Here is a 26410-nt window from a genome sequence, read left to right as displayed (position 1 = left end):
TAAAATATACGTATACAACAGAAGTCAAAAGAATTGCAATGGAAAATGTACGTCAATGCTTACTTTAAGATTGTTGGCTTGTTAAAGCTAATTTTCGTGAACTAATTAATAGTAGAACTATTTAGCATTTGTTTAAAAAGAAAGAAATTATCTGGTATTGCTGGACGAATATTGAAATTAATGCTTTTTAGTTTAATTACAACTGTAATTACAGGACACCTGATTTCTCCGAATATTCCTTGAGGCACTCAGAAAGGCAGCCTACAGGCACTTAATACTAGGAAGCACAAATAAAAAACTGAGTGAAGTACTAGGCCAGTGCAGGTGGCTGCGAAACGCCGAAGCCTTTGTTATAATTCTTAAACATTCAGGCTTTATTTATTCGTAGTTGGGTGTAATAAAAAAAATTAAATTACACACATATATTCATGAAAGCAGAAACTTCAAGCTGAAAGATAGGTGGTTTTAAAACACAAAGGCAACGTTTTCATTTACTGAGAAGTATTTTGATTGGCTTAGCCTTGGAGCCTAACGGGAAGCTGAGCTGTGCCTATACTGCCCTTATAATCCTCCACATCTGTCTGCCTTATTAAAAGAGATTTATTTTTACTATTATTATTAAGTTTCGCAACACATTTATGCCAGTCTTCCTGAAATTAGCACATTAGAATTAACATAGCAAGTTAGTGCGAAACAAAAACATAAGTGAATTTGAAATCACTACACCAAACTGATTAATACACCTCTGATGACTGGTGAATCAAAGATATTATCTGAAGTTTGGGCCTCACTTCATTTTCAATAAACTGTAGCATTGTACTGTACCAAATAAAATTTGAGCATGTCTTCTAAGAAGATTGATATTGGAAATCAGTAGCTTTTGAGATTAGAGATCTAGTAGAATGTAATTTTTTTGTTAGAGAACATGCAAAATAGAACTGTAGAGAGTTATTTCTTTCTAAAGTTCTCAGATGATAAGTTTCATGTTATATTTTTAATGACGCTCTACATCTAAAACTCTTAATTTCATTATTTGTAAACTAAGCCCATCACATTTCCATTATCATTGCTAACAAACCATCAGAATCTCCGCCGCTCAAACCCTGTCAACTAATTCCGACTACCCAACAAAGCTGCTTCAAATGACGGTCCCCACGTGATCTCCTGACATAATAGTAAAATTATTTCGCATTGTATCTGTTCCTTTTCACAACTGCACTTTCAATATTTTGCCCCTTCCAATGTCTAACACTTCTGGTATAAAACATTACAATTCTATTATTATCACTTGGTAGATATTGTTTTCAGTTTCACAGAAAAAAATTATATTTAATTGATAATTTATAAAAGGGCTTTGGCTTAAGTATTGCAAAAATACAGTTTTCACTTTATTTTCATCAACACATTTTTTACATATTTCTATCAAATCCCAATTTACCATTTTAATTATTTATTTATTTTTAAAATATTATAATTGATTCATTCATATACGTCATAATTTTATATTTATTCAAGATTTATTCTTTTATTTGAGAGCTATTTATTAAGAATGTGTTCATTGCTAAAAACATTGCCTTCCAGGATACCTAGTTGAACGGACAGACTATTCTTTATGGAGAGTATTGAATATAATTTTCTCTACAACATCTTTATTTATTATATATATTTCCTTAGCGCTCTAGGTCCTTAAGTTTAGGACACGTTAGACACAAGTGACTGCTAGCTCAGCCTCATGATTCAGACAAGCCTTACAGAGCCAGTGGTCTAAGCCAATAATTGTACAAAAAGTGATTGCCGCTAAAAACTCAATATAAACATTTTGTAAAAAAAAAAAAATGTTTTCCACAATTAAAAATCACATTGTAGCAATTTTTTCTAGCAAACAACTCTTTGAGAAGATAAAACTCAAATATTGGTGTTCATCAATAAAAATGAGTAAACAAAATTTCCTTAATTAAATTAATAATTTTAATGCATTAATTTAACTGATACTTTTCTTCTTTTGCTATTTTTGTGCCGTAATGAAAATATAACCTATTATTATACAATAAAAAAATAAAATGAAAGATATTTCAGTTCAAAATATATCTATTTTCCAAATTACAGTGACATTCATTACAATCTAAATTTATGTAACTAACTACTTCATTTGCGTTATATTCATCTACATTCCTCAAACGCCTTTACCAAGAGGCTATATTTTCTGTCTGCTTCAATTTTATTTATAAACATGATGTTCATTTTTTCTTACTTAAATTGTGGACGATAGTAAGTTTCACTTGTGGATTCTTCTAGGGTTAATCGTCGTATACGTCGCTTTTTTGATACTCGTTTGTCTTCTTCAAATATTTTCAAAGCTTTTTTATACATGCGTATGAAAATGGCAGCCCCAAAAATCGACAGTATCACCGATAAATATGAAAAAATAACCGGAAAATATTCACGATGGTGAAAATTATTTTTATCTTTGAACACATAATAGTTTTTATAAACAGGAAACATTATGTGTTGATAAAATATTGGATAATTCCAAATTATTGCCAATACATACAATAGTAATTCAAACAATAAAAATAATAAAAGTAACGTTATAAGGAATTTGGCGACAAGACGAAATGCTTTGCCGAATATTAAATGAGTTACTTTACAGTACATACAATTTATCAATCTGATTGCAAACAAAATTGCAAATACACCCCCTAAAATGTATGTTTCATTTAGCCAGTAAAACGGTTCATAAAAACTCGTAAATCTTGCTGATTTATCTTTCTGAAGTAGTTCTTTAAACAGATTAAAGTAAATAAGCGTTAGTAGGTATCCAACAAACATTAATGTTCCAATGATTATAAGCAAAGCGTCGCATAATGTCCACCAATTGGTAGAAAAATTCCTAATACCCAATAATGATTTGAGAATCACTGATTTAATTCCAATTATTATAAGAATAATCAGAATTAATGATATGGTTAAAATTATGACCATTACATTATAATAATCATGACTACTGAAAGTTAAATATGCAGCCTCAACCTGAAAATTACAACAAGCATTTTGTATCATTATTTACAAATAGTCAATCATTTTGGTACAACATGGTATTATACGGAATATAATTTGAGTTTTAACAGATCCTAAAAATCAAGATACTTATCATGACTTTTGGGGACTGAGCCAAAGTTTCGTTTTTATACAATATGCATTCATTTTCGAATTGAATAGATTTTAAAGAAACTAAAGAAAAACAGTGTGGGAGACTTGGTTTCCCAGAGATCAGTAAAATTATTACACTTAAGTAAAAATTTTACCATTATCGCTCGTAAAGAACATGAAGTAAATAATTTTAAGAACTTTTTTAAACTAAAGATAAGCAGCTTTTAAAACAGGGAGTTTTTTTTGGTTTTGTATTAAACGGTTTACTCACGTTAGCCTTGGTCAAGTAAACTCCGCTCGGTAGATATTCAGTAATAATAGTTATTACAGAAAATAAATTGCTGTTTACACTGTACAAATTGGCTTCAACAAATATTGCCCGTGTGTAATTGTCAATCCAATCATTCATAAATAATCGTATAAGTTTTCTGTCTGAATTGCCCTTAGTTGTATGCAACATTTCACCATATCCACCACTTCTGTAAAACAATCCAGAATATCCGAACATTCCCACTGATTCTGATGCTCTGTAAGATTCGTAGGTCCAAACGGGAGGTTCCTTATAAAATCTTGGAAAAGAATTCCACCCGGATCGAAATGGTTTCTTTTCTTCATTTAATATGTTTAGATGTCCCACCCGGTAACCATACCAGGGCTTGAACAAAGATGGAACTGCACCGCTCCCTGCAATGTTTATTGTCTTCACAGTAAAATAAGTATCACTTTATATATTTTAAAATAGCTTATACAAATAATTAAAACAAGATATGACAATGTCAGATGTTCATTCATTCAAATTGTTTCAAAAAAAGTAGAATTTGGTTGAAAAATCAGCTACACTTCACTTCTGTTAAACATTATTCAGTTAACTTGGTGACGTTTTCGATAAGGGATTACATAGGAAAATCGGTCTGATTTCTTCTTAGATCAAAAATGAAAAAATGCACGAAGCTCAAACTTAAAAATTTAGTTTGAGACGCCGCTGGCCGCGCGACCATCTGAATGCCTGATAGGCCTTACTGGCCTAAAACAGCTGCATTTCTGGATGGTCGTCGTTCATAAATCAATCAGCGTATATGCGCTGGCGCCTAGCCAAAGCACCGCCTGAAAAAATAGGCGATCACTTTACTATATTTTATGTATTAATATAATATATTTGTAAACTTCACTACTGAATGGAATTACATTAGTTGAGATTTAATCGAAAATGTCTCTGATTTTCTTCAAGTTTAAAAAACTTATTGCAGACTAAACTTATTTATCATTTTTCGAAGAATACACTATTATTAAGGATACTTCTAGGGGATGGTGGAAGACGTCCCTAGTCCCTAAAGTACCATAGCAGTAGTGTATATAATTCTATCAAGAACCACTAAGAAGAGTGAACTTAATTAGATAAAATTCGGAGTGCCTCTGACTGAAGTACCATTTTGCAGAGTGCATCCTTGAAAATTAAAAGAAGTTTTAAAAAAGTTTATACGTACACTCATCTGAGACTCGTAACTGACGCAACCTCGGAGCACCAACTGATTTTGTTGAATAATCATTAGTCCATCCTTTAATAAAAGAAGTGGCTCTGACATCCTTAATTTTATCTGGAGATTCATATTCTATAAGTACACAAAATTAATAAATTTTCATTTAGAAAACAAAATATAAATTATATTAGAAGTTCCATCATTGGGGTCTTTGGTTAGAAAGTGCGAAACCCCTGAGTCAATCACAGAAATTAATTTCAGTAATAAAAGCTATGTAATCCTCTACATCATTTTATTAAAAAAGGTTTATTTTATAAATCACGAAAATTGAAGGTTAGCCTTGGTCAAAAATACACCGCTTGGTAGATACCCAGTCAAATAAACTAATTACATCTACTTTACTTGTGGCGCAATTTAGCGAAGTTGTAAATTTAATTCTAATATAAAGTTTACTACAATAAATTTTTAATTATTGTGTAATGGGCATTTATTTATTTCTATTCATACACGAACAAAAACCGTTTTTGAAATAGTAAATATACAGCAAAATAATAATGAAATAAAAAGGGGAAAGTAATAGAGTTTATTCCTTTAACTATAACAGAAGAAGCATTATAATCTTAAAAATTCTCAAAATTCAAGTTTTCATCAGATGTTTTAAAGTCTTTCGAATAATAGTTAATGTGCAAACAAGACCACAAAAACAACAAATAAATAAATAAATAAATAAATAATAAAGACTTTCGAGTCAGGAAAAGAATGTTTAAAAACCTCTCTTTGTGGTGTCTTTAGTCTCACATCATTTTATGTAGGTTTCAGGAAAATTTATAGACTGAATTTCTGGGAACTGTAAGTAAGAAGTCTTGCTAGAGGACACCATATTTTCAATAACAAACACAAAATTGATCCATTAAATTATTGTAATACAAGAATAGTATCTATAACAAAGAAAAGGGAGCACTATAACTTATTGTGAACAAGAGTTATGACATCGATACAGAAAGTTTAGAAACTCCACAGGCGTAACTCAAAAGCGAATATAAAACAAATTTTAATTAAATCCTGTCTCTTGTTGTTAAACTGTATTTACAAATCGTAGGGAAAGGTTAAACAAATCTTAAATTACTCAGTAAATTAACTACATACTCAGGGCCCAAGATGTGGCCAATAATCTAAATGGAAGAGAAAGATAGAAGATAGGAAAAAGACAATTTTTTACCTGAAACTTCTAGATCTGCTCCGTCGTACCATTTCAAGGTGTGCATATTAGAAAACATGCTTCGCATGATAAAGTTGAGGAGACTGAAATTTCATAAAAATTATTTTATTGACATTTTGATCATTAAAAAGTACTGAAATGCATTTAAACTCTAAACTATCAGAAATAGAATAATATGCGAGAATACAGGGAGAAAATCGTTTTATTTGCACTTTTTTAATTCTTTAAATATTAACTTTCGATTAAATTAATTATTCCAAAAATAAATTTCTTTGGTACCAATGTCGATGTTTGTACACACTGTATAGTTTGTACGCCTTTTTTAACCATTTTTTTTTTTTATTCCTGCATGCTCTGGTACTCAATATAAAATAAGGAACAAAATACAGTCTTAAAGCAGTCATGAGATAAGTCATGGAAATTTTGTACTGACAGATGAAAAAAAGTCAAACATTATTTATTTTTAACTCACCCAGTTCTGTTGTATGTTCTTACAACCTTTTTGTCAAGATATTCAGAAGAAATTACTTCACTTCCTAGAGTAATGTAATTATTTCTTGCTTCTTTAAATTTATAGAAATTATGTATGTACTCAAGATTCTTTGATTTATCTACTTCAGACGCTAACATATCGTACATATGGGCATTAGAGTAATACTTTGGTCTTATGTCCAACAGGTATATGAGTGCAAATAATGCCAATAGCAATACGAAGATTATTACAACCACTGACGTTATGTGATTACACTTCCATATTTTTTTCTTAAAACAAAATAAAAAGAAAAAAGCAAATTATTTTGTAGTTTATGCTGTAGCAAGGTGTTCGAGAACAAAAAGTATAACGGAAAAGTATATGGAAATCAGGAAGTTTAGATTATAGGCGATTTATATTCCAATACAGTTAACGAGAACTGAAAGAGCGGTGGACTGCAGGGAGTTGTTAAGAAACGGAGAAGGTGATGCTCGTAGACTAAGAAATATTGAATTCGAACTAAATTAGGACAAACGTTTTTCAAGATGATTGTGGTTCTACCATTTTTGGGTTGGCAAAAATGTGTATATTTCGTCTATCTACAAAAAATAAAAATAGGAAAAAAAAAAAGAAAAAGAAATAAGTGTAGAGAATTACAGAGTATCAATGGAAAAGCACAGTGGACTCCTGTTGAACTGAGAATCGAAAGAAAATCAGATTTAGAGCACACATCATGACACCATGTAATGTTGATGAGGAAACTGGCTAATCAAATCATAAGGACTGAATCTCACTTCATCCGTTCCTTTTGGATGAATGTATCTTATAAAAAAAAAATATATACAGGGTGTTCATTTTAAGACGGCTCAAATGCATTTCATGCTTAAACGGTTAATCTGAGCAAAAAATGGTAGAGGAAAAATTTGTTGCCGTCACCTCTAGTTTCAGAATATGTGAATTGATTTTAGATTCCTACCCGCATACGCTGCTGTCGCGCGACCAAAAGTGAGGGTTCGCAGTTGACCCCATTTTCATATACATAGTTTTAAAGAGTGTAAAAAGTAATGAAAGAAACCGGAAACCGCAATTCGATATCTTCAAAATTAAAGGTGCTAGGCCATTTCAAAATCTGGTATTTATTAACCATATTTCAATTTTTTAACTTGTTATCAAAGAGAAAGAAGAGCACGCGATAGATTTTTATGTTTTTTTTCATCCCCTTTCTAATAAAAATATTGCCAAGGCAGTAAAGCTAGTATTTTTCTTAATATCGGGAAATAAGAAGTTTTTCGAGTGATTTTTTTAAGCAAAATCAAATGTTAAGAGCTTTAGATGTTCTCAAGCATACACAAAATGGCTAAAAATTAATTTTACATCTGTTACAAACAAGAAGGTTTTATAATTATTTGGTAATTTTGGGAGAGTTGCGTTTAATTACCAAAAACATTGGAAACCTACTGCCACATATTTAAGTGATCAATATCTTTCATGTAAAGGATCAAACTTATTCCTTAATTTATCAAAAAATGCACTTTACTCAACTTCTGAAGCATGTACTGTGCCTTCAAAGGAGCCTTCTCTGGCTCCCAAAATTACCAAATAATTATTAAACCTTCTTGTTTGTAACAGATGTAAAATTAATTTAGCCATTTTGTGTATGCTTGAGAACATCTAAAGCTCTTAACATTTGATTTTGCTTAAAAAAATCACTCGAAAAACTTCTTATTTCCCGATATTAAGAAAAATACTAGCTTTACTGCCTTGGCAATATTTTTATTAGAAAGGGGATGAAAAAAAAAACATAAAAATCTATTGCGTGCTCTTCTTTCTCTTTGATAACAAGTTAAAAAATTGAAATATGGTTAATAAATACCAGATTTTGAAATGACCTAGCACCTTTAATTTTGAAGATATCGAATTGCGGTTTCCGGTTTCTTTCATTACTTTTTACACTCTTTAAAACTATGTATATGAAAATGGGGTCAACTGCGAACCCTCACTTTTGGTCGCGCGACAGCAGCGTATGCGGGCAGGAATCTAAAATCAAGTCACATATTCTGAAACTAGAGGTGACGGGCAACAAATTTTTCCTCACCATTTTTCGCTCAGATCAACCGTTTAAGGAATGCATTTGAGCCGTCTTAAAATGAACACCCTGTATATACATAACTGGAGGACTCTAACTAATTGTAGCGGGTGAAAATGATATCCTTGTAACGAAATTTCGTCTAAAAATAATTTACACATATTATTTACAGGTGGTGTTAAAAAAACTAAGGATTTGTTTGAATTTGTCAACCATTTGCTGTATTGTTATTTTTTTAAATTATTATTTGTGGCACAATTTGAATAATTCTTTTGACTTCTGTAAAGAAACATTTTTAGAAATGAAAATCTTTTCAATAAACTAAGTATGCAGGGATTTAAGAGAGACTATTTTTTTTTGGTAAATGCGTGAGAAAGTAATTTTAAAAATTTGTTTTATAGTCACCTAACACTGGGAGCTATTTATGCTTTTTATCAGGAACTAATACTTTATAAGTGAGTTTAATAATGCATTCGGCATAAAAAATTAATGAAGCTATAGAAGTTCACATAGAAAGGCAACAAAGTAAAACGTGTAGTGCAACAATAAAAAAAAGAAAGAAAAAAATGTAAATTCAAGCACTGACGGAAAAATAACTTTATAATTCAAAGGCTTATTCTTATATTTAATAGAAACTACATTAAAAGCAAAATTTAAATAAAAGCATGAATCAAAGAATAAGATTATACCTTTAATCTATACAGCGGTATCGTTCTGTACATTGGATTCCTTCTTTTTCGTAGGACTGTTTTAAAAGATAATTTACACCTACAAGACAGCGTCTCACATGGATCCAAGACGTACTGTTCAATATATGTTTTCTGCAAACAAAAATTAATGTGAGACAAATACATAATATATTTCTACCCTTAATAAAATTACTTAAATGCTTTTCGCATTTGCAAGGGACATTGAGAGAACGATGGATAATTAGTACCGGAACCATTCCAATCAGAATTAAGACAAAAGTTTGATCACATTAAAGATATCTTGGAGGAATATGTTGTTTCCCTTTTTAAATATTTAAGTTCTTCAATTTTCACTTCATTGTCTAAATATACAACTTGTAAGGATTGAAGTGTATCAACACACAATTTCGTATAGAAATGGGATATTCCTTTCTAGTTTTAAATTTGCTTATTTAATAAGTTTCAGAGCCAGAAATTGGCAAAAACAAAATTGCCTCAGCTCAACTTATTTCTAAAGACAAACTGATTGAAAATATTCATATTGATTAAAGTAAAAAAAAATTTTCTTTTGCAAATGAAAAAAACCTTTCTCTCCGTCAATTTAGGTCAAGTACTTATTTTAAGGAACAATTTATTTTTCACACTAAAATAAATATACAACAAATTATCTTTCTCCGCATTCTGATCGAATTTCTGTTGCATTTGTTTCTCGTACAGATTTTTGTGGAACGCATAGAATATATAATTTTTTGATAAGGTTTTTCACAATCTTGTTAAAGTAGGGAGACTAATAATGTAACAATATTTTTTTCTGAAAAACATTTAAAAATCAGATCTTCATCTTTTGTAAATTTACAAAAAAAAAAAAAAAAAAAAAAAAAAAGCATGGTAACTTTAAAGAAATGAAGTATGGAAAAAATATTAAGAAATTTACAAGCATTTCATCAAAAATAATTCTGATCAGCCTTGTTAGTTACATGTGTTAGTTACAAGATTAAGAGTGTTACATTGTCTAATAAATTAAATGAAGTACCTTAAAAACGATAGCCAATATGAGTGAAATCAGTATTATCTTTATTGGATCAAATAACAACATGTGCACTAATACTCCAAATAAGTACACCGTCATCCATAGCAAACTTTTATTTTTGCCAAACCTCAGCCCGTAGAAAACTATAAAAGTACTGCAAACAACAAGTACGATGATCGCTAATGTCCTACAAAGAAAAAAATGATTTCTATTAGTTTTAAATGAAAAAGTAATGACAATAAATCAGTACGACTAAAGTAAGGAGTTGTGAACAATCACATCTTCGTTCACAAAATATAATCGTCAATTTTCAAGAGACATTTTTTATACGGATGCAGCTAATTTTCAATAGCAAGACTATCAATGAAGTCTCAATCTTTTACATAGGTAAACTTTAAAAATACACGTCCTTTTTTATTTTATTTTGTTTTTTTCTTCCAGAGAAACGGATTTTTAGAGATTCTTAGAAAAGAGCAATTCCAGTTTGATTATAATAAAAATTTATGATTCATACAGTTACATAGAAATGAAGAATGGTAAAAGAAACCCTGTAATTACAATATAATTTTTAAAAAATCATCCAGCCAATTTGAAAATTTTGATTTTTTCTCAAAAATGATAACGCTTTCAATTAATCTTGGTTACAAATTTTATTTGTAACCTTTTTTCTGGAAAAATCTGTTTTTAAGAGTTATTGGGAATGCATGGATGAAGAGTCAGTTTTCACTGAAGAAACAAATAAAGTGAAATAAACCCAGGTTATACCAAGCCCACTTTAATCCCTTCCTCCAAAACCATTGATGTTATCTTTCGAGCTACTTAAACTACAGCTCTTAAGTATGTGTTCATAACAACTCTTCACAATTTCAACGAGAGAAAGTCTTGTGAGTATTTCACGCTAGATTTTCTAAGTAGAAGATGCAATCCAAATGTGATAAGACTTGAAGTAGAGTCGGGTTTTCAGTTTGCCGCGAATTTTCATCCTTGTCCATTCCCTTAAAGGGCGTTTCCTTTCAGAAAATCCTGAACCTCAAGAATAAAAATTTAAAAAAGTATGTTACTCTGTTTTTGAGAATTGCAGCGATCAATTGAGATGATTGTTTAACAGTACTCATTCCATACTTCTTTAAAAAAAAAATGCTTTCTAAAACGTTCTTAAAAAAATAGTACTAGTAAATATTAAGTTGTCAAATTTTGTACCTTCTAGTCTAAGATAGTTTTTTCTAGAAAATACGTTATCGCAGTCACATGTTTTACACTACTAACCAGGAATTGGCTAGCGAATTAAAGTAATTATAAATGCATCTCTAACATAAAAACGAATTTCCTTAGAAAAAGGGAGCAATATCTTGTGCTATTAGCAAAATTATTCATAATACCATGAAAAGAAAAGACAAAATTTCCTTTTCTTATCAGATCTTCTTTCCACCATTATAACAGGAACTAGTTTCCTTGGAGTGAGAATATGCCCGATTATGTAAAAGATAGCCGTTGCAAAACTTTTATTAGCCGAGCCTGCAACACAGTGTTCGTTACTGTTAATCATAAGGGCATTTGCTTCATCTTTAAAATAAATAATTATATATTTATTATTATAAATATGCTGTACACAGCGTATACTTGTAATTGTAGAATAAAAGATTATTACATAGAAAAAATGCATGGTAGATAAAAGCCAAGAGTGAGAATTCTAACACGCTAAGTCACTCTAACATTTAAAGTAGCAAAAAGAAAATAAATAATATAGAATTCAAACAATAGTCAATGTGAAGAACCTACAGAAAAATAATACAAAATAAATAAGAACTAAAAATAATCTTCTCAAATACTTAAGTACAACGTGATTCTCAAGTGAGGCCACATTCATAAGACCAATTCAAAATAACCGAATTGCTCCAAAACATTAGACAACAAAAATTAATAAATAAAAATAAAAAAGAATGCAAGTTTACTAAGTAAAGCACTAAAAGTAGTCAAACCGAAAGAGAAATTATTTATAAATAAAAATATCATAGAAATAAAACATTTATTACTAAATACTTGTTTGAGCTGGAATTGGTGTAGACTGTCTAACCTAGTGCGAAAGACTGAAAGGCGTGGCAAAATTTAACCACCCGATCATCTAAAATCACTTTGATTAAAGACTAAAATTCGAACAGATAAGAATCTATTATTATTTAATTTATATGGAAACCTGCTCTGCTTTATCTCTAACTATATTTTCTCCATTCGTTCTAAGGTAATTGAAGAATAAGTGCTGTGCTTTGTGCTTAAATTAAAATTTACTTCACTTTTAAAATAATTTATAATACCTTCCTTAAAATAAGTGCTGGACTCTCCTACACAAATGGACTTCATTCGTTCTTCCTTCGCCACATACATAAGATTGTTTTTCCTAAAATAGAAAAATTATTTGCTTAGATATTTACATTCTTTACAAATATAACGGGACTAATGATTAAACTTAGGGTAAACATTAATTGGGTTAAAATAAATATTCTTTTGCTCCTACTATAATAAAATAAAGAAAATAAGTTAACTAAAAAAAAGTACGTGATAAGCTCAGTGGATAGCGTAAAATGGATTTCAACATGGAGATCCCGAGTTCGAATCCAGATGCTAGCACTTAAGTTTTCTCTTCCTAGAAGCTTCATACAACTCACTTTCCGGTGTAAAGATAATTTGTCTGTAACTATAAGAAAACTGTACGGCAGTGTACTGAACAAAGCTCCCAGCGCCATTGACCTCAGATGCTAACACGCTTAAAAAAATAATAAATAAATAAAAAAGAAAAGGATAAGTAAAAAAGATTCTTGCATACTATTGGCTAGGTGTAAGGAGGATATTCCATGTTATCCTTAATTACACAGTCTGATTAGATATTTTTTTCTAAATTAAAAAAGAGCGGACGTTGTAAAAGTGACCAAAATCATAAGGACATTTTTGAAAGTATGTTGCAAAAGAATGTGTTTATATATATTTTTTTGTTCACTTTCTAAATAGATAGAGAATTGTCACTTATTAGAAGACTGAAATAGGAAAGTCTGATTTTATGTCATTATTTTAATAATTCTCTTAGGACCAAGAGAATTCTAAACCTTCTACTACGTTTTGAATTACATGCCTCCATTATGTTCACACACAAATTATGAATATTAAATCTGAAATATAATTTTTTTTAAGTTTGAAATACATCATGACCCCCAATATTAAACAGTTGTCTCAGAAAATAAAATCCGTTGACAGAGACCAGAGAATCAATTAATATTTAGAAGGTAAAAAAACTACTGACGACAAAGGAATATCATCCCGCAGTTTAACAATTTATGCTATGATTTGATTGAATTTTTAAAAAATAATTTGTCAGCATGAAGACGAATTAGGTACATAAAACCTTTCAATTGTATTTTTCAATACGTTCAACCCGAATTTCAGTTATACAATACGATGACCCAATGATATCCCTGAACTAAATTGGTAAGAACATTTAACTACTGACACGGCAATACATGCAATTTGCCATAAACATAAATTTAATCTAGTTTAATTTTAAGAAATCTTACATTTTAAGATTGAAAATTAACTACTGAATTCTTTGACTTACCTAAAAAGATAGGATAAAAGAATCATCAAAGGAAGTGACAACAATAAACTGTAAACTGATATTAAAATTTCTCTGACCGAAACAGTCACTGTTGGTATATCATCTGCTGGGCCTAATGCAAAAAATTCAAGTTTATTAATAAAAAAAACAATAATTGATTAACAACTAGAGCCCTATCCATTACCATGCCTTTAAGTACGATAAAGTTTAAAAAAATGCTTTAGATCGAATTTTAAAATTCTTATTGGATGTCACTTGTTTTCTTTAACCACTCAACGAACCATTAAGCTTTCTAATTATACTAACTCAATCTATGTTGAAGCTAAATTTTCTAAACCTACGATATCAGGAATTTTTTTTAAATTTTCTGTTCAAATAATCGAAAAAACGATTATGTTTGTTACATACATAATTCTAATTTTATTATACAGGGTGTTCAGCATAAGACTACCGTTACTTCGGGAGGCGTTTCTGGCATCATTTGCAAAAAAAAAAAAAATCCGCTTTATAGATATTTTTAATTTTATGTTTTTTCAAGGTATCACTACTTTTTTGCAAAAAGTTGTCTATATTTCTCAAACTACTAAAGCTAAAACAATTTCAATAAGCTCATTAGAAAGTTAAATTTCCTTTTAAATAACCTAATTTATATTTCAAAATAATAGTATCAAGTGTTTCACTTTGTGGCCCAAACATAAGAAATAGCAAGTTTCTATTTTTTTTCCAAAAACTTTGACTTCATTTTTCTCAAAAATATTATATAAGTTTAAAGGGTGCACTACTCATGAAAAACATATACATACAATCACCTTTCGAAAAGTATACCATGAATAGTGGTTATTTTAAAAATTGATAAAGAAATTGTTTATTAATTGCAAAAAATAGGAAGATGCAGCGTCATCATTATGAAAGGAATTCACCTACAATAAGTATTAATATTGATCAAAAACATCAAATCCAGTACGACTTTTTGCAAACGTGTAATTTAAAATAAATTAATTTAAGAACTGTATTCAAAAATATAAAATTTACATTATAAATAATAAAATGAAGTATAAAGATGGAAATGTTACACGAGGTTAAATGAGGTATCAATTTCGAAAGAAAGACTTTTCGTTAAACGAGTTTAGAAATGTGTGCTATTCTTTAGTTAATTAAAAAAATCTGCTAGATAATGTGAAGAAAACACAGATTTTCTTGAACTACAAAATAAACTTTTGGAATTAACAGGTTGTGAAGAGTTAATGAATAAGCCGAAAAGTTATTAATCGCTCTAATCCCCAAATTAAATAATGGTGGATGGAATATTACACCGGACCGCCTGCACACCTCCACGATCGTCTTAGCGTTCGGAATACGCCTATCAGGAAAACATCTAGCTTACTCCCGTCTAGCTTCTCCGCTACGAAACCGTAGATGTATAACATATCGAAGAATACATTATAAAGAAGAGGTAAAGTTGTACTGGATTAGACGGAAGAGAAGTCCAATCTGGAATCTAAAATGAATATCAAAATTCAGCTTCCATAAATTTTGTGCTTCAAAACAAACAAACATACTGAAAAAAAAAAAAACCTTCCCCAATGCAGATGAAGTCAAAATAAATATTTCAGAAAAAATTTATTTCGATTGCAATACTTTCTTTTACTAGGTATACATATTTATATCGCTTCCGATTAATGCAAATTAGCCAAATACTATAGTTAGAGAAAATACGAAAAGAATGAAATCTTAGATTTGATTTCTTTTAAAATTAAATCAAAATTCAACTAAATCAATTAAAGGAAAAATCACTCCAATAAACCCATACTCACCATCCTCTACTCCCAAGAAGAGCATAGAAATAAGCATCGTTGTTAGAACCAAATCAACTGCTATTATTATGCGTTGTGGCCTTGTATATAAACTTCGAGGATGCCTAAAACAAATAGTAAGAAGCATAAACCTTTAAGATTACTTAAAACAAATTAGATAAATAAAATTTAAAACTTAATGAATATTCTTATTATAAAAGAAAATTTTACTGAAAAATTACTAATAATTTTATTTTACATCTAATAATTATAAGAAAATATTAATATTAATACAATAACAAAAGAAGACAAACCTCAACAATATACTACTCCAAGTGTGTTTTTCTCTGAATCCTTGAACGGTATTGTTTGTCAATAACTCGGTCTTAGTTTCTGCTCTCAATGGATGGAAAATATATATAAAGTAACGAGTGTGCATATTTGCTAGATTAAAAATTGAAATCCATTGCTCGATAGGAAAAATATACTGTGTTTTCCATAACAAATCAAAAATATAAATTTTTCTGCAGAACCTAAAACAGTAAATGAATAAGTAGTACACATCCTCGAGTACTTTCTGTTACAGGAGTGCCCTAGTAAGCAGTACACCACTTTAAAAAAATCATTTTTAATTTAGATACATACTAGTTCAACTTATATTCGATTCTTTAACTGAACGATAGAAATTTAATAATTAATCTTTTGACCCATATGGACATACGGAGCAGAAGTGTGGGGCTCAACCAAACCCTCTAACTCCAAACGCCTACAGACATTACAGTCTAAAATCCTAAGGAAAATCCTGAATGCTCCATGTTACATTTCTAACCTTACCATACACACTGACCTACACATCCCTTCTGTCACTGACCTAATAAAGTCTCGCTACCGCAAATTTCACAGCCTCCTAGCTCTCCATCCTAATCCTCTTGTCCAACAACTCTCCTCTCCTCACCTTCCCGACAATCCTCCTCGTCGCTTGAAGCGAAAATGGCCTAGAGATCTGTTGTGATTAAATCATTGTGAAAGAGTTTCACCAGTGGGTGATTGCTCTAACCATGTCATTACAAGAGAACTGAACCAGTAAGATCAAATTTACTTGATGCAACAATTGTTGCAGTTGTAAATATACAAAGTGAAAAAAAAAAAAATCTTTTGCTTTAAAACCAGTTTTTGTTCACCTATGATAGAAATTCACAAACCAGATGAAGTATTTCGTCTGTTAGAGGTAGATTCATTGATTCACTGATAAAGGAAATGAGAGGTATTATTACTAGCTTTTACTGAATACTGGTGTTCTCTGACCAAAGTGAGTTTGGCTTTTTAGAAGACGTCAGCCAACTGTTGCTTCAGGCAAAAACCTTGTTGAGAAAAATAACGCTGCAATTTCTCAACATCTTAAAACAGGTTCCATCACCACGTCTGAGCTGCAAAACACTCTTCCAAACTCGAAATTGAATTCAAGAGCCGAATTTTTGAGTCAAAAGACACAACATCTCTGTCATATCTTGTAAATAGTCTTCCTTTAACATTTAATGCATATTTAGACTTGTTTAATTAATCTAAAACATTATTTTTCACACCTGCAATTGCACTTTTTCTTACTTACTTTAATGCGTTAATCAATCATACGTTGTAAAACTAATAGAATATTAAAAAAAATAATGATAATAATAAGAAAACCCTACGTACCATGATGGAGACCTTCCTGAATTATCGTGCCAAATGGTTATACATTTTATCCTCCCCAGATAAACCGGCGAAAATATTATAAACCAATCATCATAACCCTTCTTTAACGTTGACCTCAATCGGCTCCTAAGAATATGTGCCTAAAACAATATTATTATTCGTAGTTCGAGCTAAATAATCTTTTCATGCAGCTGAAAAATAAAATGGATAATTAATAATTATTGAATAATTAAAAGTAGGGAAGAGATTAGCTCCGTTTGTAGGACTAATACGCCGGAGTTCCAGACGCGTTAACCTTACATTATGTCGTATAACTCATTTCCATAATGGACAATGCGTGAAAGGACACTTTCCAGAGGGAAACTATAAGAAGTCTCTGTTCGTGAATGGCTTTAGATACTAAGCACCTTAAATTAAAAAGCAGAATCTGCAATCATTTGTAAACACACAAATTTAATTGTGGAGTACCATTCAGCTTTTTCTGTTGACCGACTGATTCATCCAAGAAGAAGAAATTATTGCTAATTTCGGCATCATTTTTCAATCATTTCGGCTAAGCTTTGATCTAGGAATCAGATCATCTTTTGGGCTTGAACTGATTAATTAACAACTGATAAATCAAAAGCCACTGCATAGTTAATTCAACAATATTAGTCCTGAAGATGATCTGGTCTCTAGATCATTAAAAAAAAACTGAAATTTTCAATAATTTCTGATCCATACAATTCAAGTTGATTAATTGGATCAATAATTTTTTTTTATTATTTTATGTACAATCTTATCGGGCAAAATGATTTCAAACAAGTTTTTTACCAAATCATCTAAACTTTTTGTTTCACTCCTTTCAGAAAACCTTCCAATAGGGTAAAAAGAAAATCATGTACATTCTAGAAACAATCTACATTAACTCAACCATGGCGATTTAGAATTTCCTTCTTCCTTATAACAAGATTGTGCGTTCCGCTAAAAATTAAATACTCGAAATCCTAATTAAGCAGCAATCATCCCTAAAATTGGTGAAAGGTTAGTGGGATTCTTTGCGAGCATATTGTTTGAGTACCATAAGTGCAGAGCTTACTTAAGTGCGGCAAGGCCTGCAAATACTATGTAATATTCTTAAAGCGATTAATGTCAATAAAATATCCTATTTTAAATTACGTATCAAGGACAAAAAATAAAATAACATTTGAACTAACTGAAAGAATGTCTATAACCAAAGAAAGATTCATGTTGAGTTGTGCTGATTTTCGTCAAATACAGACAGAGCTTTTCACATTTAAGAGATTCAGATAATAAATAATGCTGAAAAATCACAGAAATTTTTAATTCTTAAAATAAAATTGTTTTCTTAATTGGTGATACTTACACGACTAGTTCCAAGTTCACCATATATTTTAATACCAACGTTAGCAGTAGTTCCAGAAAATACTTTAAAACCAGTATATACTGCTATTAAGTAAATGTAATGATCAGTAGGAAAATTATCCTTCAAGATTACCACATATTTCTGAAATTCATAAAATTATGATCAGATTATTAATCAAATGAAGCCGTATTTTACTCTTTGGTAAGCGATTATGCATATTTACTTTAATTAGAATCATTGGATAAAAAAAAGTACATATTATAAACAAAAATAACGTCTCTGAGATAAATTTCTGTAGCAATGCTGTTACCTGCCTCATTATACCCAATTAAGGTGAATTACAAAGACATTCGAAATGAAATATTTCAGTAGTTTAAAAGAACGTCTAACTAATCGAAAAAGATCATTAACATTGTTTAGTCAACTCAGGCAATGAATACATATCTCAACATACGCCACTACTCTGTTGAAAAAGCAAACCCATACAGCTGATGGTGGCAAGAACCTCCAGGTGGCCTGTTGAACATTGCGCTTGAGAAGCACTAGAAGAACCAGAAGTGCTCTGCCAGTTAAAAAGGTATTACCTTAATATAAGGTTTTACAATTAAAAAAGCAGCGAGAAAAGAAGTGTGTTCTTTCCCAGGTCAGATCACAATTAAAGTTTTGTTATTGCTTGTTTACAGTGATTTACTTAAAATAAGAAAGAATAGTTAATTTTGAAGGTCAGAATTGTGATTAGGTAGCCTGAGGAAATGAGGTCTCACTGATACCATATGCAAGGGTGGGCCAATCGGCCCAGGATATGGACACCACTTACATTTCCTGGCAACGGATTGTAAAGAAATGCCTTTTTTTCGGAAGGGTTTTCTCCGGATCTTGCTGGAGATTACAGATTATCACAGAACCTCAGTTTAGTTCAAAACGAAATCTTACTGTAACCAGGTGGACTTAACATACGAACGATAAAAATCAATTGGCTGTATGATCATAATAGATATGTCTGTCTCACTGACGATTCTATTGGCAGGGAAGTCTTCTGCGGTTAAGTGACAACAGAATTATGTCAGTTGCTAACTCCGAGAGGGACTATGATCACTGAAGATCTACAGAGCATGAGTATGGTTAGATTTGAATTCATAGTTTTTCGAAAAGCCAACAACGTCATGTGCTAGTAGTCCTGGCTGTCCCCTTTCTTCTAAATCGGGTCTCTATCATTAAATGTATGATACTAAATATAAAGAAAACGCTGATATATAACCTCTTCCACGTTGATTCAAAGCGATCATGCTCATAATCAAGTTAAAAGATTTTTTTTTTTTTTTTTGTAATGGCATATAATGACATCATTGCCGTGACTTTTTTAATCTTATCACATATTAAAAAGATAAAGTCATATTATTTTTTAAATTAAGTACACATTTGAACTGAAAATATGGACTCTTAAAGCATGATAAAAACACTTTGGAGTCAATAGATTAACACATCACAGTGTTTATAAAGATGAGGCATGAGAGGAGAGGTTTTCAACGAGGCCATTTTTCTTTTCTTTTTTTTAATACTGTTATTTCAGACATATAAGTGGAAAGTAATATTTATTTTTATTATTAAGGAATATTTATAAAATCAAAGTAGAAATGAAATATTAAATATTTCCTATTGATTCTCACTCTTATTTCATCTCTTTTGTCCGCAATTCTTCCCCACAATAACAAAATAAATAGCAACAGCAATAAAATGCCAACCATAATAGCAGCATAAAAGTTTATATGAGTTGTAGTAAATAATTCAACATCCTGAATGAAATCAATCTTATTAGACACAGGATATACTGCAGCGGAAAATAATGTAAGATGATTGCATATACAATGCACTTGTGCTGGTGTGAAGTCTTTACCAACCTGCAATGAAGTTAACATTTAACAAATTTTACTTAAATTAATGTGGCTAACCAAATTAATAACTTTAATATAATTAAAAGTGATTGTCATTACTATAAATAGCAACAGTAATAAAATGCCAGCAATTGTTCGCACACGTACACCTGTATGGAAGCACATAGCAAGCAAATATACTCCACACAGCACATCTACACCAAACATGATCTCATAAATTACATAAGTTCATATGAAATAATATCAATAATAAAAATGAATAATTTAACTTACTTGACAAGCACCAGACACCCAACTTTCACCGCCCCATACTTTACAAAATACACTGTGCCCTTTTATCTTATAGGAAACTTTTGTTCCAGCTGGAGTCTGAAAAAAACAAAATTATCAAATTGCAACATATAACTAAGTTAGGTAAAAAAATACAAAGTTTTTTTTTTATTAATAGAATTTCTGCAAATATTCAGTGAGCAAAATGTAATTCATGGCTCGTTGTGTTAAACCATTGCTATTACAAATTACGAATGTTTTATCGAAAGTGAACCCACTTCAGTGACAGCGAAATAATGTGAACAGAAGAATTGTAAGTAGAACACACAATCTTTACAGCAATAAGAGAAAAATGCTTGCTACGATAATAATATCATCTATATTCTCCATTTCAGCGAACCCTATTTTTAGTCGAACCTATTTGTTAACTATGGCAGTGGTTTAAAACTTTAAAATCTACATAAACGACTATACTTGGGAAGGAAAGAGAAAAACTCCTGGCTTTATGAGAGAATTTTTTTATTAGCTTTCTTTTTTCTTTATTATTTTTTCTATATTATCTCGGAGAGGGTGGAAAACCACCAACCGTATTCCGTCGACATCCAACCAGTTGCTATAAACATCCACAGCCTTTTGGTGAGAGACGCAAGCACAAAACTCAAGAGTTTTTGAGGATTTAATAACAGTAAATACGGTGTCAAACTTTTATCAGAAATAAAAACTTCTTTGAACTGTACGATAAAATGTGATGCAAAATATGAGAATGATTTTTGATTTTTATGTAAGTGATCAGAATTGAATTGTTTTTAAAACAGCTTTTCCAAAGTGACGAACCCAAGATGCGGCATTTAGTGATTGGATCATTTATTACAAACATATATAACAAGCATAGAAGTTGGTAACGTTAGAATATAAAGTGGCTCCTGATAAAAATTTAGCTCAAAAAGAATTACCATAAAGAAAAAGTGCTAGGACATTTAGGAGAGAATAAAAAATTATTTCATGAGGTACTAAGCATCCTTGAATTTCAAAAAGTTTTTTAGAAAAATTTTTCTTTCTGCACTAGCATCTATTACTATATTTAGAATTGAGATGCGAAATTCCTTTAAAGAAAAATGTCAAAAATGGAAGTAGCCATATTCAAAAAATTACAAGATTTAATTTATAAACTAACTTATTCAGCAACTGTGTGTATATCCAAGCTTATAAAACGCAAGCTAATTATAATATTACACCAAGTTCCAAGCTGACCTTTTTTACAGGTAGTACACCAACGTAAACAAAAACACGACCATTGTTGTCTCGTAAAGTGTATGAAATATTTTTGTTAAACGTTTGTGAATCAAGGAAGTGAACAAAATCTGGCCTTTGATCTTCTAAAATAACAACCTAAAATTGAGAAAAATAATATTAATTAAAAAGAACGAATTTTAAATACAAATATATTTAGTACCTTAGTTACTATAATAACATAGTTATTTTAGCTTCCATGCCGAAACATAGGACCAAAGAAGTAAGTGATATCTACAACTGCTTCAATAATTTGTATGCGTTGTACCACATTCGTTCAACGCTTAAACAATAAATACTAATCACTGACGTATTGTTAGAACGTGATGTTTTCTATAATCTATTCAGGTATACTGAATCCGAGAGGAGCATGTTTAGTTTATTCAAAGCTCAGTAGATTAAACTTTTAATGAGTAAATCTCTACAAATCTAATTGTGCATCAACTTTTTTCAAGTGATTTCGGAATATATGTTATAATGAAGATACTTCAGTCATTGGTTAAGAGAAATTAGTTTCTACTTCATACAGAAGAAATAAGAAAAGATAACTCAGGAAGAAAGTATCACTCATAATTTATAAGGCCTGTCATGAAATTTTTAGAACTATCCTTCAAAGTAACATTAGCACTACTATGCCATTTAGCATGTTAGACCAGAGATGTTGCAAATTCGATTTACACCAATCCAGAGATCGACGAAATCAAAATATTCGTTTGGTTCAAGCACCCGCTTGAAAGGTTGTTGAAAAATTAACTTTAAAGTAATTCCTAAGAGTTTCATGTACCACCTAAAAGTCAAAATTTGAATACCTACTTAACTCGATACCTCATAATGAATTACTTGGGTGAAAAAGTATGTATGAGGCAAATACAGAAAATATTTTTCGATTGTAATTTGGAGGCTAGGTGTTTGTACTAGACAGTATTCAGCATTCAACAGCAATATTATGGATAATTAAAAACATTTACTCATTATTTATGTTATCCATAATTCGTTATCCAAGCTAACAAAAATTTTAACTCACTCGTAATGTTTGAAGTCCTGTATTTAAAAAAATACTTCCTCTACTGCCATCCCAGATGTCCAAACGGTGAACAGTTATTGACTTATCTCTTTCATACAGAGAATTATTTTCTAATGGATTGTGAGCGACTCCTTTTAGTATGAATGGCTTAGCCCCTCTTAACTGAAATATTAAAACATGCAAAAAAAAATTTATCAGGGGATGTTGTAGAAATAAAATAAAGTGAACCTTAGATACAAATTTTTCTCCTTGAAAACTGAAAATTATACATGATCAATTCCATCCACTTCACATCACTCACTCTTTGTTTCATTTCTACACTACAGTTCGCTCTTATGTTGCAACAGTATTTTTACAAGCAAATATTATATAACTAGGCGTGGTTTTATATTCTCCGAATTTTCTATTTACATTCAAGCATCTAATTTTGTCTTCAATTCCGGATTACATCTGGATTTATTTATTTATTTTAAGACAGACAAGCGAAGTCGGGCTCCTAAGAAACATAGATAATGAAAGAAATAACTACATTAGGTGTTAATCGTCAGCTTCTAGCTCCATCCTCGCTTAGTGGATTTATCTGTAGGTCAAGTATGATTATGATCTGGCAAATGAAATGCTATTCTTAAATCCTGATCGCCATATTGGAATCTTAATAAGATTTGATAATTTAGAAAGAAAAAGAGCATTAGAAGATTCCCAAGTTCCTTAACAGAATGTGTTTGTGTGAGGCAATTACTATTAGAAAAGAGTCATTTTTGCATTTCAGAATTTCTTGTATGATTTTTTTTTTTTTTTTTTTAAATGCCACAGACTAACACTTTTTTAGAGAACATGGAAATGATAAGTAAATCCTAGGGTTTAGCGTAACCTCAAGCAAAGTGTAGCTCAACAACTTACTATCACTTACATACACACATTTTGACTTCTTAAAAATATAGGAACTGAGATGCAATAAGAGTGCCACTTTACAAATTTTGGATTTTGCATTGGTCAGCAATCATTACTGCAAAATACTTTTATTACTCATAAAATACTTATTGTACTTTTATTTTGTCACAAAATTATGAGAATATTTTTTCAGAGATCAGATTTTTGTGAAATACTCACTGGTAAAAAAATATGCAAAGCTCCTTTAAGATCACGCAGCCTATAATATTTGTTTCCTACCTTTTTAGACAAATAAACCAACACTGGATCAGAATTCATTGTTTGATTGGCCCAATGTAGAGGAGTTTTTTTTATGTGAACAACCTAGTGAAATGAAAAAAAAGTAAAATATAATAAAGGAATTATATGTTTGATTTCTAAAGGATTGGAAGGTAATAAATAACAGAATGCTCAATTCACCAATAATTATTTTTTTAAAAAACTATTTATAGAGCATATCTACGAAGATCTCTTAATTCAGGCAAAACATGTTATCAAGGTATAATATAACAATTTTCGAGTCAGTGTTATTGAAAGCGCCACGAGAAGTCTTTGCTAGTCACAGGTACGTTCCGCAAGGGTAAAAAAAAAAAAAATTAATTACTCATAGAAGCTCCAGAGCAATTCATTATTGTTATGAATGAATGATTATGAATAAAAACTTGGTTTTCAAGCTATTTTTTGTTATAAATTACGCACAAATAAGGCGCGTAAACATCAGAGATAACTTATCAAGTATCTTCTCAGTGCACTGCTGATATTTGGCTATTATTTTTCTCACTCCAGTCAACTCCATGATTCACTTCAGGTTGAAAGGCACGCCATGATTGAACAGAGCGATCAGGAAAATATAAGGGCAGCAAGCCTAGATAAGAATGCTGGAACTGCAGCAAGACCACTGTTTTTAGTTCCTTTCCTGACATCCATTATCACAGCATTTCTAAAATCCGTAGCACTACTTTATCTAATTATTATTTTAAATTTGTCTATTACGTACTTCCAAAGATATATTATTTTCTTTATATGCTTCAAGAAATTTATCGTCAAAACGTAGAGAAGTTGGAAAATTTTTGAAAGGTATTAATGGTTCATCGAATACCTTTGTTGGTCCTTCCTAGAAATAGAACGTATAAATAAATACATGAATGTTACATTATTAATTTAATATGACTACATTAATGATTGTATCAATACTCGTAAAATATTGTTCGCAAAAAAAAATTAAAAAAAAAAAAATAAGTGCACTTTATCTAAACAAAATGTATACAATCAATTTCTGAGTGGGAAACTATACCATCCGATTTGAAAAAGGAGGGTGAGGTATTTTATGTAACTTCCATGAAATTTAGTTTGTTAACAGAAAACTAAAAGGACAGTAATATTTTTATTTTTATACCTAGAAACACTTAGCTTATACTAACAATTTCAAGATTTAAAAAATCGGCATTAACGTGCTTAAGTTAGGATTTTTATTTTATTACATGATTCTCTAGCTTCATACCTAAAGAGGGCGGCTTAAAATAATACAGAGCTTTCGAGGAAGAAAACAAACTCTTTAAAGAATAAACTTTTTTTGATAAACAAAAAGTATTTATATTTTTTTTAAAGGTGCGTTAATATCTGGGATCGTTCAGCGGCAGCTAGTTCTCGGCCTTTTGTCAGTGCTTTCTCGATACTATGTCTATCACTAGACAATAAGCTCCTAAGAAAAGAAAATCTAAGAGCTGACATAAACTCCGTAAAATTAAGCGCCCCAAATTTGCACAAAATAGTCCACTAAGGGTGCGTTCCATTAAGCGACCACGACGACCACGCTCACGACCGCGATTTTGCCCGTTCCACTTGCTTGCGAGCGTTGCGATCGAAAACCCAAGTGGAATGGACTGTGGGCGTTTTAACCGTTCATGTAAACATTACATAAGGCGGCCTCGAAAATAAGTTAGAAGCTTGAAGAGGTTATTTTTTAATTTTAACCCCGTTTATAAGCAGTTATAATAAACTTTATTAATTATTTGTAAAGTTGACTTATATTAAAAGAATATATATAATTCAATTTTTTATATTACATTTTAGTGGAGTATTTATAAAATTTACGATTAAATAAAATTAAAATGTCTTTTGTGGCAACAGTTGGATATTTATTAATAATGCTTTAGAAAGTTCTTTATCTAGTTCCGATGAAGAGTGGAATGCAATTTTACAAAATTGCAATGATAAAAAGCGAAAACTTAGGCCACGTATTATTAGCTATCAGTGTAATTGATCTTTATTCAGATGAAGAATTTAAAAGTTATTTCAGGTAAATGATTTTGTGTTATTCAGTGATTTAGTATGAAAAGGGATAAGTAATTATTTATATATTTATTTTTTGTAGACTTTCGAGAAACACATTCTATTATTTACATGAAATAATACTTTCATTTAC

General features: G+C 30.5%; 1 protein-coding gene across 11 annotated transcripts in view; it reads right to left on the bottom strand.

Annotated features, from left to right (window-relative positions):
• Positions 1–1375: 1375 nt before the first annotated feature.
• Positions 1376–26410, bottom strand: part of LOC141452927 (uncharacterized) — a 117783-nt gene continuing 92748 nt past the window's right edge. For 7 of the 11 annotated variants that reach the window (XM_074125486.1, XM_074125484.1, XM_074125485.1 and 4 more), the window contains 20 exons: positions 24983–25099; positions 24166–24309; positions 23056–23217; positions 21993–22130; positions 20745–20840; positions 20247–20477; positions 18580–18720; positions 17214–17353; positions 15836–16054; positions 15543–15646; positions 13729–13840; positions 12437–12519; positions 11504–11639; positions 10128–10311; positions 9095–9226; positions 6320–6609; positions 5848–5930; positions 4635–4760; positions 3422–3834; positions 1376–3030 (listed from right to left, as the gene is read on the bottom strand). In XM_074125486.1, the coding sequence (XP_073981587.1) occupies positions 2248–3030; positions 3422–3834; positions 4635–4760; positions 5848–5930; positions 6320–6609; positions 9095–9226; positions 10128–10311; positions 11504–11639; positions 12437–12519; positions 13729–13840; positions 15543–15646; positions 15836–16054; positions 17214–17353; positions 18580–18720; positions 20247–20477; positions 20745–20840; positions 21993–22130; positions 23056–23217; positions 24166–24309; positions 24983–25099 (3834 nt within the window). In that variant the 3' untranslated portion in view covers positions 1376–2247. The other 4 variants (XM_074125483.1, XM_074125487.1, XM_074125491.1 and 1 more) reach the window with 4 other exon arrangements.

Source organism: Rhodnius prolixus, unplaced genomic scaffold (genome assembly GCF_049639745.1).
Source record: "Rhodnius prolixus isolate KJV_2025 unplaced genomic scaffold, Rpr scaffold_3, whole genome shotgun sequence".
NCBI lineage: Eukaryota > Metazoa > Arthropoda > Insecta > Hemiptera > Reduviidae > Rhodnius > Rhodnius prolixus.
The sequence above is the reverse complement of the archived record's forward strand: the minus strand, read 5'-3'. Positions and strand labels throughout refer to the sequence as shown.